Source organism: Rattus norvegicus, chromosome 18, assembly GCF_036323735.1.
Source record: "Rattus norvegicus strain BN/NHsdMcwi chromosome 18, GRCr8, whole genome shotgun sequence".
Classification (NCBI taxonomy): Eukaryota; Metazoa; Chordata; class Mammalia; order Rodentia; family Muridae; genus Rattus; species Rattus norvegicus.
In genome coordinates, this window is record NC_086036.1 from 1378440 (window position 1) to 1398994 (window position 20555).

General features: G+C 38.7%; 1 protein-coding gene and 1 pseudogene across 3 annotated transcripts in view; one reads left to right on the top strand and one right to left on the bottom strand.

Moving 5' to 3' along the window:
- Positions 1-8920: 8920 nt before the first annotated feature.
- Positions 8921-20555, bottom strand: part of Rock1 (Rho-associated coiled-coil containing protein kinase 1) — a 121859-nt gene continuing 110224 nt past the window's right edge. For 2 of the 3 annotated variants that reach the window (XM_006254401.5, NM_001389239.1), the window contains exons 28-33: positions 16310-16380; positions 16021-16109; positions 13402-13480; positions 13002-13263; positions 11915-12122; positions 8921-10538 (exon numbers count right to left, since the gene is read on the bottom strand). In XM_006254401.5, the coding sequence (XP_006254463.1) occupies positions 10535-10538; positions 11915-12122; positions 13002-13263; positions 13402-13480; positions 16021-16109; positions 16310-16380 (713 nt within the window). In that variant the 3' untranslated portion in view covers positions 8921-10534. Of the gene's footprint in view, positions 10539-11914; positions 12123-13001; positions 13264-13401; positions 13481-16020; positions 16110-16309; positions 16381-16857; positions 16902-20555 lie in introns of all 3 variants that reach the window. The other variant, NR_171200.1, reaches the window with a different exon arrangement.
- Ndufa4-ps2 (NDUFA4, mitochondrial complex associated, pseudogene 2) lies at positions 14712-15043 on the top strand (annotated as a pseudogene).

Below are 20555 nucleotides of genomic sequence, written 5' to 3' on the forward strand. Positions count from 1 at the left end.
CTGAAAAAGCATTTGTCCAAATTCAATACCCCTTCATGATAAAAGTCCTGGAAAGATCAGGAATTTAAGGCCAATACCAAAACATACTAAAAGCAATATACAGCAAACCAGTAGCTAACATTAAACTAAATGGAGAGACACTTGAAGCAATCCCACTAAAATCAGGGACTAGATAAGGCTGCCCACTCTCTCCCTACTTATTCAATATAGTTCTCGAAGTCCTGGCCAGAGCAATCAGACAACAAAAGGAGGTCAAAGTGATACAAATTGGAAAGGAAGAAGTCAAAATATTACTATTTTGCAGATGATATGATAGTATACTTATGTGACTCCTAAAGTTCCACCAGAGAACTACTAAATCTGATAAACAACTTCAGCAAAGGGGCTGGGTGTAAAATCAACTCAAACAAATCAGTAACCTTCCTCTACTCAGAGGATAAACAGGCTGAGAAAGAAATTAGGCAAATGAATAACACCCTTCACAATATAAGATCTGTATGACAAGAACTTCAAGTCTCTGAAGAAAGAAATTCAAGAAGATCTCAGAAGGTGGAAAGACCTCCCATGCTCATGGATTGGCAGGGTTAATATAGTAAAAATGGTCATTTTGCCAAAAGCAATCTAAAGATTCAATGCAATCCCCATCAAAATTCTAACTCAATTCTTCATAGAGTTAGAAAGAGCAATTTGCAAACTCATATGGAATAACAAAAAACCCAGGATAGCTAAAGCTATCCTCAACAATAAGAGGACTTCAGGGGGAATCACTATCCCTGAACTCAAGCAGTATTACAGAACAATGGTGATAAAAACTCTATGGTATTGGTACAGAGACAGGCAGATAGATCTGTGGAACAGAATTGAAGACCCAGAAATGAACCCACACATCTATGGCCACTTGATCTTTGACAAAGGAACTAAAATCATCCAGTTCAGAAAAGATAGCATTTTCAACATATGGTGCTGGTTCAACTGGAGGTCAGCATGTAGAAGAGTGCAAATTGACCCATTTTTATTGCCCTGTACAAAGCTTAAGTCCAAGTGGATCAAGGACCTCCACATAAAACCAAATATACTTAAACTAATAGAAGAAAAAGTGGGCAAGAGTCTTGATCACATGGGCACTGGGGAATATTTCCTGAAGAAAACACCAGTGGCTTATGCTCTAAGATCAAAAATCAACAAATGGGATCTCATAAAACTGCAACACTTCTGTAAGGCAAAGGACACTGTCATTAGGACAAAATAGCAATCAACAGATTGGGAAAAGATCTTTACCAATCCTACAACTGATTGAGGGCTAATATCCAAAATATACAAAGAACTCAAGAAGATAGACTCCAGAGAGCCAACTAACTGTATTAAAAATGGGGTTCAGAGCTAAACATAGAATTCTCATCTGAGGACTATGGAATGGCTGAGAAACACCTAAAGAAATGCTCAACATCTTTAGCCATCAGGGAAATGCAAATCAAAACAACCCTGAGATTCCACCTCACACCAGTCAGAATGGCTAAGATCAAAACCTCAGATCACAGCAGATGTTTGGGAGGATGTGGAGAAAGAAGAGCACTCTTCCATTGTTCGTAGGATTGTAAGCTGGTACAACTACTCTGGAAGTCAGTCTGGAGGTTCCTCAGAAAATTGGACATTGCACTATCTGAGGACCCAGCTATACCACTCTTGGGCATATACCCAAAAGATGCTCCAACATACAACAAAGACACATGCTCCACTATGTTCTTAGCAGCCTCATTTATCATAGCCAGAAGCTGGAAAGATCCCAGATATCTTTCAACAGAGAAATGGATACAGAAAATGTGTTACATCTACACAATGGAATACTACTCAGCTATCAAAAACAATGACTTCATGAAATTCATAGGCAAATGGATTGAACTAGAAAGTGTCATTCTGAGTGAGGTAATCCAATCACAGAATAACACACATGGTATGCACTCACTGATAAGTGGGTATTACCATAAAAGCTCGAAATTACCCAAGACACAATCCACAGACTACATGAAGCTCAAGAAGGATGACCAAAGTGAGAATGCTTTAATCCTTCTTAAAAGGGGGAAGAAAAATATTCATAGGAGTGGATATGGAGGCAAAGTTTGGAGCAGAGACTGAAGGAACGGCCATTCAGAGCCTGCCCCACATGTAGCCCATATATATATACAGTCACCAAGACTAGCTAAGATCCATTAGGCATTAGGGCATGCTGACAGGAACCGAATGTATGTCTCCTGAGAGACACAGCCAGAGCACATCGAACTCAGGGGTGAATGTTAGCAGCAAACCACTGAACTGATGGGACCCCCGGTGGTGGAATTAGAGAAAGGATCCAAAGAGCTGAAGGGGCCGATTGGTCCTGCTGGGGGGGTTGGGAGGGGCTTGGAGATGGTTGCCCCTGGGAGCACAGGGAGGCTTTCTTCAGAAGATTAGGTGGCAGTTCTGGAGGTGAAGGCCTTCTCTGTCGTTCCCCACAGCGGATCCTGATGAGAAGAGACAGTCTGTGGTTTTAACGCATTTATTGTCATGGTGGAAAGTGGATGAGTAAAACCGTACCCCACTTCTCAAAGTGGGCCTGAGATTTTGCAGGGAGAAGGAAAGGGAAATTCATTGGTTAAGCCTCCAGGCCTTTAGGTACTTCAGTCTTGAGCCTACACGTGACCTGTGGTGAGCCTACACATCCTGTCCTCTACCTGTGAAAGGAGCTTGGGGTATTGCTCTTAGGAGACTGATGGTCACAAGTCTATGGAGGGCCAAAGGCCTGGTTTCCTGGGAGTTAGGCGAAATTCTACTGTCCTTTTCAGGGTCACCAGGGTTTCAAATTTCCTCAACCGGGAACCAGGGTGCCTTTCACTGTCCCACAGGCCTGAGCTCGGACTCCCAGGATCATGTAAAGATGAGCACAGTAGTGCATGCCTGTAATCCAGTGTTGGACACAGGCTATCCAGTTTGGCTGCAGCGCTGACTTCCAGGTTCGGTGACGAGCTCTGTCTCATAAAATAAGGTGATAAGGTGCATGGAGATAAAGAAACATGTTAGACATTGATCTCTGTTCTCCAAACATTACACACACACACACAGAGAGAGAGAGAGAGAGAGACAGAGACAGAGACAGAGAGACAGAAAGAGACAGAGACAGACAACGTGTGTGCATGCAAGATTAAGTATTTAATTTTTTTTTATTGCAAACTTTTAGTATCTGACATTGGTGCTCCAGTTGTTAGCAGTAGTGCCCACCCGTCCTGTTCATTCCCACTCATCACAGTTTCATTCGAACAGTGAGAGGGGTTCAGATCATTACTATTTTGAGTAAGAATCTGCTCTGGTTTAAGCTCTCCTTTCTTCTGGGTTTGGGGTTGTTTGTTGTTTTCTGGTTTTTTGTTTATCTCTCTTGAGGTAAGGTCTTGCTTGGTAGTCAGGTTATCCTGGAACTCACAATTCAGGTCCGAACATACAATTCTCTTGCCTCTGCCTCGAAGTGCTGAGATTATGGACATGTGTCACCACTCCTGGCTTCTGTTCTCTCATTTCCCAGCCTGGTCTTGGGGGCTTCTGTTCCATGTTATGTTGGTAGAGTACAGATATAGTCACTAAGCAGTGGCTCATTCAGTTAGCTGTCCTCAGACACACCAGAAGAGGGCATCGGATCCCACTACTGATGGTCGTGAGCCACCACGTGGTTGCTGGGAATTGAACTCAGGACCTCTGGCAGAGCAACCAGTGTTCTTAACCACTGAGCCATCTCTCCAGCCCTCAATTCAGTTAACTTTATGGTTGCATTGTTGTTACCCAGAATGAAATGGCCATTCTTGGTTGTCAAGGTGACCATATCTGGAATTAACTAAAGCCCAAGCAGCTGGGTGTACTTGTGAAGGTTTTCTGTGAAGCAGGAAGCTTTTGCTTTGTGCCTGCTTGCCCTCACTGCAAGTCCAGTCTTTCACTGGTGTTAGAGTATAATTCTGGCATATACTGAGGACCAGCTGAGACATTCAGCCTCGTGAACTGAACAATTCTTGGATTCTTGGACTTTAATCAGGTGACAACCATTGTTGGGACTAGCCAGACTACAGTTTATAAGCTACTCCAAGAAATGCTATCTTTATACATAGGAATCCATTCTATCAGTTCTATTTCTCTAGAGAACCCTGACTAATACACTCTTCCACCTTCTTAGACCCATGGTCTCTGTCTTCCAGGAAGGCAAAGGTATTGTTTCTTAGATTTCATTTATTTGTGTCTTAGGTATCTATTGATGTGAAGAGACATCATGACCCTGTCAACTCTTATAAGGGAAAACATTTAATTGGGCCTAGCCTACAGCTTCAGAAGTTTAGTCCATTACCATCATGGTAGAAAGCATGGAGGCACACAGGCAGACATGGTACTGGAGGAACCAAGAGTTCTACATCCAGATAGCCAAGCAGCAGGAAGAGTGACACTGGGCCTGGTTTGAGCATTTGAAACTTCAAAACCCATCTCAAGTGACACACTTCCTCTGACAAGGCTAAGCCTAGGCCTACTCCAATAAGGCCACATTTCTCAAGAGCGCCACTTCCTGTGAGCCTCATTTTCATTCAAACTACTACATTTCATTCCCTGGCCCTCATAGGCTGGTGGCTATTTCATAATGCAGAAACACATTCAGTACAACTTCAAAAGTACCCATAGTCCATCAGTCTCAGTCTTGTTTAAAATTTCAAAGTCTCTTCTGAACTAGTGGCAGTCTCTCTTTTTTAAACTGTAATCATTATAAAACTGAAATCAAAAACAGATCACATACTTCAAACACGCAGTGGTACAGGATACACATTACCATTCTAAAAGGGAGGAAAGGTAGCATAGTGATGGAATACTGGACCAAGCAAGACTGGAAATTAGCTGGGCAAATTCCAAACTCTCCATTTCCATGTCTGACATCAAAACATTCTTCAGATCTCTACTCCTTTTAGCTTTGACTTCACACACTTCTTTTTTTGGGCTAGTTCCATTTCCTATTAGCAGCTTCCTTAGGCAAGTATCCCATGGCTCTGGCATCTCTAACATTTTGTGGTCTCTAAGCCAATCTAGGTTTTACATTCACTGCTTCACCCAATGGCTTCTCTAGACCTCCATGCAGGGACACCCCTGACACATGCCTGGATTCCTTCAGTGGTTTTCCTTAGTTGCAGAGGGAAATTTCCACAGCCCCTTTCTTGTATTCTTGACTCTATGACAGGGCCAAGTTGTCAAGTTCTGCTCCTTGCTCGGGCTAGAACATGGCCCCCTTGTTCAAACACATTTCACTAGTTTCCTTCACTGCCTAAGTTTGACAATCTTGGAATTCCCTCCATAGACCAGGTTGACCCTGAAGTGAGAAATTTACCTGCCTCTGCCTCCTAAATGCTGGGATTAAAGGCATTTGCCACTAAGCTTTCCTTGAATTCTTTTTCAGAGATTGGAAGGTTAGCTGAGCAGGGTGTCACCCTGAGGTAACTACTCCATTTATTCAATTTAGGACCAGGGTTTTCTTCAAACTTTTCCCAGGTGCTCCTTTTCTCCTCCAGCTGTACATTTTATGCTTTTCCTTGCTTGGCTTGCTCCTTTTCATTATAGATTTGCGTAAGTGTGGCTGCTAATGACCAAGCAACACGGTGAATAGGCCGTGTGGAAACCCCTCTCCCAAGTCTATTAATCTGTAACTCAATTTATCCTCTGGCAGATTTTTGTGGACAAGGGCAGACAGCAATCACATTAGTTGCCAAATTATCACAAGAATCATCTCTAGGCCACATATTAATATTCTCTGAAACCTCTTGAGCTAGACCCCCACATTTCAAATCCCCATCAGCACCAGTTTTCCATGGCCCATTAAGCCTCAATAGCATTCAACAACCTTTCTAGTCCAAAAATCCACATTCCTCCAAATAAAGGCATGGTCAGGTCTATCACATCAATAACTCAGTCCCTGCTACCAACTTCTTAGGGTTTTTATTGTGAAGAGACACTATGCCATGGCAATTCTTATAAAGGAAAACATTAACTGGGAGCTTGCTTATAGAGTTTAGTCCATTATAGGAATGTCAGGAAACATGTTAGTGTTGGAGAGGTAGCTTAGAATTCTACATCCCTATCTCCAGGTAGCAGCAAGAATGACACTGGGCCAGGCTTGAGCATTTAAATCTTCAAGACCCATTCCCCAGTGATATGCCTCTTTCAACAAGGCCACACCTCCCAATAGTGTCACTCCCTATTACCCAAAGGGGGCCATTTTCACTCAAAGCACCAATTTGTTTTGCTTATTTTAGTCATTTTTAGTCCATCTTCTCCCCAGCCTGTTTTATGACCCTCAAACTTCAAAATCTGCTTTTGAATTTTTTAATTCTGGTCAGCCCATATATAAATTTATGTGGTGTCTTTGTGAATACATTTAGGATGTATTCAACCTTCATTTTTTTTTTTAACCAACTGATTTTTTTAAAAAAAGATTTATATACTTGAAACGGGGTTTCACTATGTAGTTGTGGCTAGCCTGGAACAACATAGACCGAGTTGGCCTCAAACTCAGTGATGTCCTGCCTCTTTCTCCAGAGTACTAGGATTAAGGGTGTATACCACCAAGCCCTGCCAAAGACTTTTCCTTTTATGTGTGCACCTTTGTGACGTGTGTGCTATGTATGTATGTGGGTGCCTCCAGCATTAGAATCCCTGAAGCTGGGGTTATAGGCAGTGGTAAGTCTCCTGTCATGATATTGGGAATTAATTCAGGTCCTTGAAGAGAAGCAAGCACTCTTACCCACAGAGCCATCTCTCTAGCCCCTTAAGAATATTTTTTAACAGTAGTTTTGGAGTCACTAAAAGACTGTGTTAAATATAATAAGGTCTGCAGGAGAACTATCAGACTCCAAGCAACACGCTAGGTATTACAGAGGGTTGAATAGCATGGGGTAAACATTCCCAATGGGAACTCTAACGACAGAACTGTCTGTTTCACAGAGGAACCCCTGAGGTGAGACAAGTTTCTGGGAACAGAGGGTATTCTGTTTATATAAGAAAAAAAAATCAGAAAGAACTGAAATAAATAATGCACATTAAATAGGCCTTGGAAAAACAAGAATAAACCAAACCTGAAAGTGGTATACAGAAAGTAATTTCAGGTCAGAAATAGGGGTAGGGAATGGCTTAACTGGTAAAGTGGAACATGGGGCATGAGAACCTGAGTTTAATCTGTCAGTTCCCATGTAAACGAACCAGGCACACAGATAGATACTGCCTGGGACTTGATGGCCAGCTAGTCTAGACAAATTGGTGAGCTCCAGGCACAATTGGAAAAATACCCAACACCAAATTCTGTCAACAAGTGCCCCCACAGCTTCCCCCTATCCCCTCTCTCTCATGGACTGTTAAATCTCCATTCCATTCGTGTGTCTTTCAATAACAGAGTGGAGAGAAATCTAGAAGCTGTAATACATTTCTTAGATATCCTTGAGCTAGGGTTCTGGGTAAGACAATGTTCGGCCAAAGTGGTTTTCTGAGGCAGGATGAACAGTGATTCACATATGAGGTTATGAAATTCCTAAGTGGCAAAAAGTACAAGGTGCCAGATTAGTCTGTAGACGTAGCAGACACTTGGGAGCACTTGGTCCAGCATGCTTTGGCCATCACAGAATTGGAGTATGCTGGGAATGTAGAGAAGCAGCTCTTCTGCAAGTCAGCCTTAGGAGTCCTTCCTCAGGACACTCAGTTCTGAGCATTGTGATGCTCAGACTAATACTTCATTAAAAAAAAAAAAGACACCCTTATATTTAGTATTAACTGTACTACTGTAAAATTAAATGTAATATTTCATTTTTTAAAAAATCCTTGTATTTAGTATTAACTGTGTTGGCTGCTACTCAACCTTGACATACTTATTGGGGACAGCTCTAAGAATGTACTAAGTCAGGTGACAAAGGATCTGTACCCTGCATCCCATCTCCAAGTCACAAGTTAAGTTCATCACAGTTCCTAGGAGACAACATGAAACATGTATATGACAGAGAGAAATGAACACCTTTTTACACCAGCTCAGGGTGAACAATGGAGGATATTTCAGGAGGGTCCTGAACTCTGAATGGTCTTGTATAACAGGCGAGGGAACTACAAGCATAGGGCGCCCATCGTTTTAATGTGTATGTACGTGTATGCTGCCAAAGGGACCAGCAGGGGGCATCGGACCCCATTACAGATGGTTGTGAGCCACATCATCGTTTTAATGTGTATGTACGTGTATGCTGCCAAAGGGACCAGCAGGGGGCATCGGACCCCATTACAGATGGTTGTGAGCCACATCATCGTTTTAATGTGTATGTATGTGTATGCTGCCAAAGGGACCAGCAGGGGGCATCGGACCCCATTACAGATGGTTGTGAGCCACCATGTGGGTGCTGGGATTTGAACTCAGGACCTCTGGAAGAACAATCAGTGCTCTTAACCACTGACATCTTTTTAATGTGTATGTACGTGTATGCTGCCAAAGGGACCAGGAGAGGGCATCGGATCCCTTGGCATTAGAAGTTGCGAGCTGCCTGACACTGGGTTCTGGACTTGAACTGGGTCCTTTAGGAAGAAAGGCAAATGTGTCTGGACCAATGGATCCTCTCTTCAGCACTGGGATCTGAATGTTTTAGCAATAGGCTTAAGCAAACTGCTTGGTTTTAACTGCGCAGGGAGACCCTGGCAGTATAGGGACCTCTGAAGGAAAACATTCTACCTTCTAAGACTGTGGGTGGCTGTTATGGTATTTGTGATGGTCAAACATTAAGTTATCACAGCCTCTGCTCACAAGATGTACAGAACTGAAATAGATTCATGGGGAATGGTTTCCAATGAACACTGGCCATCATTTTACTTGAAGAATAACACCTCTTGTTTTAAAGCCCAAACCAAGTTTTATCTTTAAAAAATAATTTTAATCTATTTACAAAATTTAGCAAACATTTGTATACAATCACTGAATAATTTTTAGTATGCCATCTATTCATTCCAGCCATGAGAAAATACCATAGTAAGTCAATATTAAAAGTATTTATCCATAAATTATTTCATTTCTCATTAAATGAGCACAGAGCCATTAGCATATTAATAACAGATATGTTTATTATTACATATCCATCAGTGCGGCTTTCAATACCACTTGAAACATGCATGTCACCCTAGAGAAGATCGGTTTTCCAGTGCTTACTTGATACACATTACTGCAAAGCCGTTATAAATTACTGAGGAGGTATTTGGTTAAAAACAACAATAAATCACACCACCCATACACATCAACTCCTGTTACAGCTGAACAGAGAGTCGAACAGTACTTATATGGTAATTCCTATGTTAAATGGAAAACATCATGGACATATTTCATAATTCTTTACTATTGGTGCAACTGTATGTTTTTGCAGATAGTTTCATTATTGTAGCAGATAGTTTGGTACAAAGGTTGTACTCAATTTATGTAAGTCTGACAAACTATATTTTAAATTAAACCAATTACCAATGAAAAAACATAATTTTTGTAAAATCTGTTTTCTGAAAAGTCTGTACTTATGGCAGTAAAAAAATTCTCTCAAATTAAGGCACTAATAGGGTAATGCAACTCCCACTGAAAGTGTTCTAAGAATAATTTACATTTCAAACAGTGCATACATTTTTATGTTTGTTAACTTAATGTCTTTTTACTTAAAACCACAAAGAAATACATTATATAATTACAGAAATGATGTACCCCACAAAAGGCTTTTAAACATGGTTCTCTTGTACAGTTAGTTCTTTATGTCTTTAGTAGTAAAATATCTCAATATGGCTTGGCAAAAATGCATAGATTAAATGTAATTCTTTCATCTTCTCCCAGTTCCCAATCTACAAACTTGCTGAAACATATACAATATTTTGTAAAGCATAATGTATGATATTTAATTTCTCCATAGAGCCCACTGTGGGCAATTGACAGTAAGGCTTTTAATTCTACAGTAAGGACACTGAGCTTCAAGTGACATCACTGTGTTCTTAAAATAGTTCGTATAGTCTTGCAAGAGCACAAAAAACTTAGTTATTGAACAACAAAACAGAAAAACTTGTCTCATTTTGAGATATTTTCTTTACTTCTTCCACGATCTGATCTTGATAGTGATGGCCATTCCACTGAAAGTGAAAGTTCTTTCCTCTTGTTCATATGAGGAAAACTGTTCTATCATGACTGACAGGCATTTCCTTATAAATCCAAAAAGGCAGCACCTTAAAAAAAAAAAACCTAGCAAAGCTTTCCCCAATTGTACTTGCATTGCATAGTAATAATTAATCTAAACTACCTGTAGGCAAACCCGCAAGAAAACAAAAACAATCCTCAGTGTGCTTTTTGTGCCAAAACAAGGACAGAACAACAGCAATCTTAACCCTGAAAAGCCTGTGGTATTTGTGTCAAAAGAAACAGCCTGTCTGTTCCACATGGTTAAACAGCCTGGTTGATCAGGTAGCATCCCATATGATTCCAACACAGCAGTAGGTCACATGGTTAACTGTTGAAGGAAAAAAAAATATTGTAATTTAAGAAAGATGCTTGGTTCAAAAATACAAGATACAACAACAGCTGGAAGGAGTGGTGTGAGTATGGCTAAATGGTAGACTATCTGGCTGACACACATGAGGCCCTAGGTTCAAATCCCATCAATACCACCCCTCCTACTCCTAAAAACATAGGGAAAGGCCATATGTACAGTCACACAAAGAGTAAGAAATGACACAAAGTTTAGGGAAAGCAGAGGAAAGGAAAAGCACTATAATATGATTCCCTTTTGTATTCCTAAAACATTTTCTTATATTCACTGATTTTAAATTGTTTTAGTCCTAAGTTTACATCCTACAGCTAGGTGGCTGAAATAGCATTCTACAGGGTTCAGGTAAATGCTGTGATAGTAGAGAGGCTTGAAAATACAGAAGAAAAGGGTATACCTCATTTCATTACAGACAGAAGAGAGTGATGAAAGTAAGTGAATTAAAGATAGCTTCAAGCCTTTCATCCCAGCACTCTGAGGCAGAGGGAGGCGGGTCTCTCTGAGATTAAGGCCAGCCTGGTCTACAGAGTGAGTTTCAAGACAGCCAGGGCTACACAAAAAACCCCTTTGTCTCAAAAAACAAAAACAACAACAAAACAAACAAAAAAACAAAACAAAAAAACCCCCAAAAAAACCCAAAAAACAAATGGGGTAGGGGGACAGGGTTTAATCAGGTCCTGTAACTGTTGTAGCATATAAAATATTTTTGAGAAAAAGTCCCACCCATCAAAGACTTAAAAAGAAGGATTTAACTGAGTTTATTTCTAGTACACTATTTATCATTACTAACAAATTATGTTAATTTTTAAAAGAACCCAATTCCAAAACAGTGTAAAAGATGAACATTTTATAATGACTCATTTACATTCAAAAAATGTAATTCTAGTGGATTAAGATAACAAGGGATAAACTATATGTCACATATATCCTAACCTGTAATGAAACTGGGTATGAAAATGTCCTACATAGTAATTCCTAATAGCAATCAATTATGCTTACATATAAAACCCTGCAAGGCATGCATTAAGGACCTATCTATAAATGATGCTTTGTGTGGTGAAAATAGTTTTCTGATTTTAGCATGTGTGCTACTGAAGGCTTTTAATTATTATTAGTAGTAATAGTAGTATTTGTTGAGATAGAATCTTCCTATTTAGCTCTTACTTTCCTAGAACTTGCTCTGTAGACCAGGCTGGTCTCAAACTCACTGACATACATGCCTGCCTGCCTGCACCCCGGGAATAAAGGTGTGGCCATCATGACTGACAAGGTTTCTAATTTTAATAGATAGGTTCCAACAATTTTTATATGACTAAACACTTTAATATTTTAGCATTTACCTAGTTTTTCCAGATGTATTTTTGACTACTTTCCGGAAAGACTGATTTGCAGTAGATCTTGTCGACAGCGTTCGAGGAGAGGCACGGACAAAGCCAGAAGGTGGGTTCTTAGGAATCTTCTTTACCAGATGAGTTACCCATTTCTTTTGTTCATCCTGAGAACATGCTAACAGCAACATATCTCTTGCTGATGTTACATCATAACTTACTACATTAAAAGACAAGAAAAACCAATAAAACTTTTACAATTAAATCCATAATACAATATTTAAAAAACAAATTAAATTAATAATTTTTTGAGGTTTTTTTTTTCTTTTTTCTTTTTTTTTTTTCGGAGCTGGGGACCGAACCCAGGGCCTTGCGTTTGCTAGGTAAGCGCTCTACCACTGAGCTAAATCCCCAACCCCGAGTTTTTTGTTTTTTTTTTTTTTTAAATTTGGCTTTTCCAAGACAGAGTTTCTCTGTGTAGCCATGGCTGTACTGGAACTTGTTCTGTAGACCATGTTAGCCTCAAACTCACAGAGATCCATCTGCCTCTGCCTTCTAAGTGCTAGGATCAAAGGTGTGTGCCACCAACACCTAGCAAGTTCTTAATTTTAAAGATACTATACTTAATTATACTTGGAAAGTATCTTTGTATCAATTCAACTAAGAGTGAATTTTTTCTAAAAACCAAAAAGATCAAAATCAGTAGTCATAAACACAGGAAAAATAATACAAAATTAGAAATATAAAAAATACAACAGTAAAACAAATGTATCTATAGAACCAACATCTTTTACTTAAAGCAGACAGTGTATGTCTATGTCCTCTGGCTTTTTAACTGTGAGGGGCACACAGGGGAGGTACATGGGAAATACAGACTGTGAAAAATCAGAGGGGAGCAGGAGGAGTTACCCCAAGTTCTTCTCTCAACTGACAAGGTTTTCAGCGGCCTGCCTTTTGAAAATGGGATGATTTGCTTTCACAACTGCTAAAAGCTGAACTACTAGCTCTGAGAAAAGACCGCTGCACAGTCCCTCAGGAATACATTAGTACCCATCTGAGAAAACCTCACCACTGAGTCATCTCACACCTTGCACCTTACCTTTGCATGGGGAAATCAAGTCCTCTTTCTTGTCTAGATGGTCCCTGTGGCACTTAACATGGCATCTTCGACACTCTAGGGCAGGCGGTGGCTTAAAAACATGCCACAAAGGTTTGGCACAGGCCTCGCAGTTGGCAGGAAAGTGGTAGAGGGTAGGAATGAATTCATGGCCTTTGTGATTCTGGAAATTAGTTTTTTCACCTTGTTGAACTGGTTCCACTTCTATATCTTTTCTACATTCACCTTCATTTGCATACAGTATCTAAATTCAGGAGTGGTGAAGATTGAAAAAAAATTAATCTGTAAATAAAAATTCTACAATGCATAAAAACACTGATACCTATTTCACAAATCACTTATTGCTTAGGTAAAAGAGCTTTTAGAATTAGAACATTTGTACCTGGAATATTTTAGGAATTTCTTCAGTTTCAGCTCTGTACACATCTCCTTGGGTTACAGGTCGGACATGGAACAATTTACTAAGATAGAAATAAATGATATAAACCCATTATAATAATCTCATTGGTAACAAAGGCATACATTTCATCAAAGAAAAAATATAAGTGGCAAAGAAGCAAATAAAAAGATGTTCAGCATCAATAATCGTGTGTGTGTGTGTGTGTGTGTGTGTGTGTGTGTCAAAACATGTCATGATAATATACCTTTAGGAATTTTAAAAGAAACAGTGATGGCTCACTGGTTTGGCTGCCAGCACTCACGTCTGGTGGCTCACAATTGCCTCTAACTCCAACTCAAGAGGCTTAAAAGGCCCCTACACCCATGTATATATAACCCTCACATACACATAATTAAAAATAATAAAAATAAAACTCTGAAAGTAAAACAGATGTCGACAAAAATATAGAGAAGCTAGATCACTCACATATTGCTGACAGAAATGCAAGATTGCAAATCCATTTGAAAAACGACTTGGCTATTCGTTTTATAAAACTAGACTCGCTTTTACTTTTACTATTCCATTCAAACTTATCATTCAAAACTAATACTTTTTTTTATAAGATTATTTTATTTATGAGTACTGTGTCGCTATATTCAAACACATAGAAGAGGGCATCAGATCCCATTACAGATAGTTGTGAGCCACCATGTGGTTGCTGGGAATTGAACTCAGGATCTCTGGAAGAGCAGACAGTGCTCTTAACCACTGAGCCATCTCTCCAGCCCCATAATACTTAAAGCAATTTGAAATACTACCTGAGCTTTTTCAGTTTTGCTTATATTCTAACCAGTACTAGCTCCAAAAACATTTATTGAACATGTAAACATGTTACATTTTGTATGTGAGTACACATGCCATGGTGTATGTGTGGATGCTAGAGAACAACTTTCTGAAATTCATTCCCTTCTTCCATATCTTGTGGAGTCCAGGGATCAAACTTAGGTTACCAGGCATGGCAGCAAGCAATGTTACCCACTGAGCCATTTTGATGGTCCTTTATTAAACTTTATATAACTCTTGAATAGCACTTACCAAACCTCATTTTGAATTTATATTGTACACTTAAAAAGTTTTGAACTAGTTGTTTCTAAGGTTCTTAAACATAGGACCTAGTTTCTTTACATATACTATATATCACCTCTATGATAATATACAAATGGAATGAAAATAAATACACATAGAAAAACCCACTCTATATTATTTAAAAAGAACAGCTACTTGTTTACATTAATTAAAATAAACCACTGATGGTGTCATTATGATGACCAAATAATGTTATACTTAAAAAAATTGGGGGTGAGAAGCGGCTTAGTGTGTCCCTCCCCTCTCCGTGTAGGTAGGCCTGTGCCGCAAACATGCTTCACCAGATCCTCGGGCAAGCCAAGAAGCATCCCAGCTTGATTCCTCTCCGTAACTACTGGAGCAGGACTGTATGTGATGTGGCACTGTTCAATCCAGATGTCAGCTGGGACAGGAAGAATAACCCAGAGCCTTGGAACAAACTGGGTCCCAATGAAAATGTAAGTTCTACTCTGTGAATGTGGACTACAGCAAACTGAAGGAAGAAGGCTTAGACTTCTGAACTATGAAGCTCACTGCAAAGCTGCTTACAATGAAGACCTTTCAGAAGCCATCCGCACAGTTTTCCACTTAAGCAGGAAATAAGTCTCTGAATGCATGAAATCATGTTGATTTTTTTTTTTGTTTATTACACTGATGAATAATCTCTAAAACTTTAAAAAACATTAGGGGTTGGAGAGATGGCTCAGCATTTAAGAGGACTGGCTGCTCTTCCAGAGGACCTGGGTTTAATTCTTAGCACCCACATGGTAGCTCACACTTGTCTGTAACTCCAGTTTCAGAGGATCCAACACCCTCCCCCTCACACAGACATATATGCAGGCAAAACAACAATAAATATAAAGTAAAATTAAAATAAAAAAAGGATTTCCTGTGATAAGTGTCTTGCTTGCACGTATATATGTGAACCATGTGTGTGCCTGGTACTCTGGACGCCAGGTGATGCTGTTCAAGCCCCTAGAACTGCAGCCAAGGTTGTGGGCTGCCATGTGGCCACTGACAAGGAAACCTGCGCCCTCTGCAGGGGAATCAAGGAGAATCAAGTACTCTTAACCTCTCAGACACCTCTACTGCCCCCAACTTTACTTTCTGAGATGCTCACGGAACTCAAACAATTAAGAGAAATTTGCTTTTCAAAGTACATATATCTTGTATACATACTTTTCCTTCTCACATTTTGCTAAGGCTAGACTTTATTTAAATTGTACATGTGTGCTTATTTGTGTCAGTGTGGTAGCAAACGTGCCATGGTGTATATATGGAAGTCAGAGGAAAACTTTTGAGTGTCGGTTCTCATTTTTTCGTCTTCTTTGAGACAGGCTGCCTTTGTCACTTCTGGAGACTCTCCTACTTGTCCCCCAACACTTGCTGGGATTAGATGCTCACCCTCTTCCACCCAACACAAAACAAGCAGTTCCGAAAATAACTCGTAAGCAAAAAGTCAAACAATGAAAAAAATTTCAACCACAGGCAACTTACTCTATGTCCAACACCATAGATGGACTGGATTGTTCCTTATCTTGCTCATCATTATAGAACAACATTTTTTTGCTGCTCACCACAACATACTGAAATGATAACAAGAGAAGAAGAATGAAAAGAGCAACACTGACTTGATTTAAATTGACTAACAAGATACCTTCTATTTGTGTTTCCACTATACTGTATTAATTTAAAGTCAATTTTAGTAATAGAGCAGTTAAGATTTACACTTTATAGTAAAACATTTAACAAAATTATAAATGAGAAGAAATTAGATATATGGTACCTGTTTCTTCCAGCCATATCTTTTGATATTTCCTCTATTTGGTACAGAAAGCCAACCTTCAATTCTTGACTCTAGAAGAGAAAAAAAAAAGGTATCGTAGTCAACCTTAGATTTTAAAACCAAAGGAAAAACTACGACTTTGGTCTGACAGCATGCAGCAACGGGCAACAGAGAACAGCAACAGGCAACAGAGAACAGGTAAGCAATGGCTGTCATTGCTCTTTCATGCCTCAATCACACAAGTTAGCCTTAATGGCCAAATAAAGACTGCAGGAAAAAAATTCAAAGCCACTTTCCCCATAAAATTAACATATAGTACTCAACTGAAAACATGAAATAATAATGTTTTTAAGAGCCAGGCAAGACTGGAATGAATGACAGCTTAAATGGGATATAACAGATAATACTTTAAATATTACATGACATTCATATAAAAATGCTCAGCAAAAAAAAAAAGAAAGAAAAAATATGCAGCATGTTGAACAATTCAGAGCCATGATTAATTTACATAAAAGCAGGCAAAAATACAGAGGTGTCCTATTACTCACAGAAGAGTAGAAGATAAATAAATAAGGAATGCAGGCAGAACCAACTAGATACAAAGAATAAGAGACAAGCATTTCATTTGTTTTCTCAGTAAGATATCCTAATAAATGAGTAAAACACACAACTTCAGTAAAATTGTCCAAATTTGGTTGGGAGGTACTTAATTCTATATATAAGTTTAATTTCAAACCTTCTCAAACTTATGAAGTATGCTATCTTTTATGCTTATTTAACTCAATAAACAGAAACAAAACCAGAAATAAGTAGATTAGCTACTAGTATCTATACCATAAGTTGCTGACTATTTTTAAGTAAAGCTTTTTATAGCAACTGTTGCTACTATTATTGTTTATGCCTTTTGTGGTGCTATGCATCAACCTCAGGGCACTGGGCATGCTCAGCCAGTGCTCTCTCTACTAGACTTACATCACCAGCTTCTAACTTCTTGACACAGCCTCACTAAGTGGCTTACTTAAACTTACCACGTAGCCCAAGTGAGCCTTCATTATCGCCTAGGTGTTGCGATCAGAGGTGTGTAATACCAAATCTGGTTAAATATATCTAAAATTTACTAGAAATGTCTGAGAAATAAAGATGCTTCTTTTAGAGATGGTTATCTTAGGATGAAGGTAACTCAAGCTCTTTCTATATTAATCTCATATTAAACACATACAAGTAATAGGAAGGCAGGGCTAGAGAGATGGCTCAGAGGTTAAGAGCACAGACTGCTCTTCCAGAGGTCCTGAGTTCAATTACCAGCAACAACATAGTGGCTTACAACCAACTGTAATGGGATCCAAGCCCTTTTGTGGTGTGTCTGAAGAGAGCAACACTGTACTCACAAACATAAAAAATTCCCTTTACATAAAAGCTGAAAGCTCAGTCTTACAGGAATAATAACAGGTGTCATTACTAAATATTTGACTGTCAAAATGCTTTGAAAGTGATACATCATATTTAAAATTTGTACAGTCTTGGATTATAGGATATAATATTTTAAAAAATTATTTATTTATATATGAGTAGTCTACCTTCACAGACACCAGAAGAGAAAATCAGATCCCATTACAGATGGTTTTGAGCCACCATGTGGGTGCTGGAAATTGAATTAAAGGACCTTTGTAAGAACAGTCAGTGCTCTTAACTGCTAAGCCATCTCTCCCCAGGATATCATATTCTTGCATATAGCTCACTTTCACCCATCACTGCACCAAGAATTAGGAAAGGTGCCTCCTCTATCTGTATTTGTATGTAAGGTTCAGATACCCTGGAACATTAGAAACTCACTCAGTGATCCCTACTCTGCAGCTTAAGTTACAGAGCATAAGATCCAAGGGAATGAAAAAGAAAATGAAACAGATAATAAGAGACAATGAGGATTGACAGCAAGTGCTTTCCTAATGCTTTATACCGTACATGCTCCTCAGATAACAATCAACAATTCCAAAAGAAGGTAAGAGAAAGACTGAGAAAGAAGCCCCTTTTTAAATGACTAGTTTATTCTTATTGTATGTGCATCAGTGTTTTACCTGCATGTATGTCTGTGTAAGGGTGTTGGATCCCCTGGAATTAAAGTTACAGGTAAATGTGAGCTGCCATTAGGATGCTGGGAACTGAACCCAGGGTCTTTGGAAGAGCAGCCAGTGCTCTTAACCGCTGAACTGGCTCTCCAGCCTGAGAAGAGGCCGTTATCACACAGAAGTTATTTTGTCATTTGGGCATCAGACAAACTGTAACTCTATGGTAATCTCCATATTCAGTCTGCCAGATGACCAGCTGGCAGAACTAGGGACAGGAAGAAACCATAACAGAACAAGTAAACAAAGAATTTCTTTTAGAACTTCAGTGATTAGAGAAATAACATACTTTTCTAGAATTTTCAGAATTGGGAAATTTAGGAGAAACCTGGATCTAACTGATGACAAAATATCCATGAAAAGCACTAAAGAGGCTGAAAACTAGACATCTAAGATATTTAAGAATTTCTGTATTAAATGATAATTCCGAGAAATAATGTCACATCACTCATTTATACAACCAATTGGAATGCCAAATCATTCAACTAAAAGTAGCCTGTATTTACAGAAATGTCATTATTTTAATTTGTAAATCACTATCTATTCAAGGTTTTCCTTTTATAATATGTAAATTCATTTACTGATCTTTAAAAAAAATGTATGTATGTATGTATGTATGTATGTATGTATGTATATCTACACACCAGAAGAGGTCATCTGATTCCATAGGATTCAGTTATAGACAATTGTGAGCCACCATGTGACTGCTGGGAATAGAAATCAGGACCTCAGGAAAACAACCAGTGCTTTTAACTCCTGAGCCATCTCTCCAGCCCCCAACTGACATAAAAATAAAATTTTAATCATCTTTAGGAACTATTATAGACAACTGAATGAAACACCATCTATATTAAGGATGAATATTAAAATACTTTAGAGAATTTTTCCTACGTATTACTATAAAACCGATTTTTTATTTGTCAAAAAACTATTTTTAAGCATATAGCACGTGAAAAATTTAACATGAATGTTCAATGGAGGAGCAAAATATGTAATGCAAAGAGGGTAAAGTAGTTTACAATTAAAATGCTGGGAACCAGATCCAAGTCCTCTGCCAAGCAACAAGTGCTCTAATCCACCGAGTTATTTTCCAGCCTGGAGGGGAAAAGTTGATTTTGCTAAAGATTACCCTTTAAAATTTCTACATCCAATAGGAAAGTCAGGATTTAGCTTGTCTTTTATTTTTTTCTGAAGTTCCAATACTGAAATTATAGGGATGATGAAGAATACCCAAAAGTAAACTTCCCTGACTTCTCTCAGAGAGCTACCAAAAATATTTCCTTTATTTATGTACAGTCTATGAGTATTTCGCCTGCAAGTTACCTGTGCACCATACCTAAGTACCCACTGCTACGGAGTCTAGGAGACAGTGGGCTTCCTGTCTGACCTTAGATATCTAAACGGCCAAAGCAGAGGCTCTTATTAACCGACAGCCATCTTCCTAGGAGGAAAAGCTAAAAGTTTTCAAAGGCAGAAGCTGTATAAGAGAGGCAAACACTGTAAGACAGAAGGAATCCCCGACTTTAAGAACAGGAAGTACTGTTTCCTTCCATCTACCCTCACAGAAACTTGATTTGGGGCAGGCAACTGTAATGGTAGTAAAGAATGAGGGCAGAGATCACATGATACTAAGGACATGGTCCCTTTAAGTAGCACTTTCCTGAACAGCAACAAAAAATTTCTAAAGCAGTCTATCAACTTTATGAAAAATAGAAATTATGGTATATTCTGGTGAAATGTATTACTTGTCTGGCTTAATAAAATATTTTTTACTCATGAAATAAATATACTAAAATATATTTTCCATTATTTTAGTTAAAAAAAATAAATGAAACAAATACTTCAGAAATACTGAACCAGAATGTTGGCATATAATGTATGCATAGTATTTGTAAATGCATTTTTCAAACTTTTTTAGAATCATATAATTTGTGTTTGTGTGAACTCCAATTAAGCCAAGAATGTATATTTATTCATTTATTATATTTTATTTACTTTAATTAGGGAAAGAGGAAAAAGATGAAACATTAGGAATTTATTTCTCATTTTTTTGTTGTCCCTCCTTCCCTGTTCTCTAACTGTATTACCTTTTCTCTATTTTTCCAATAATCTACAAATTTGAC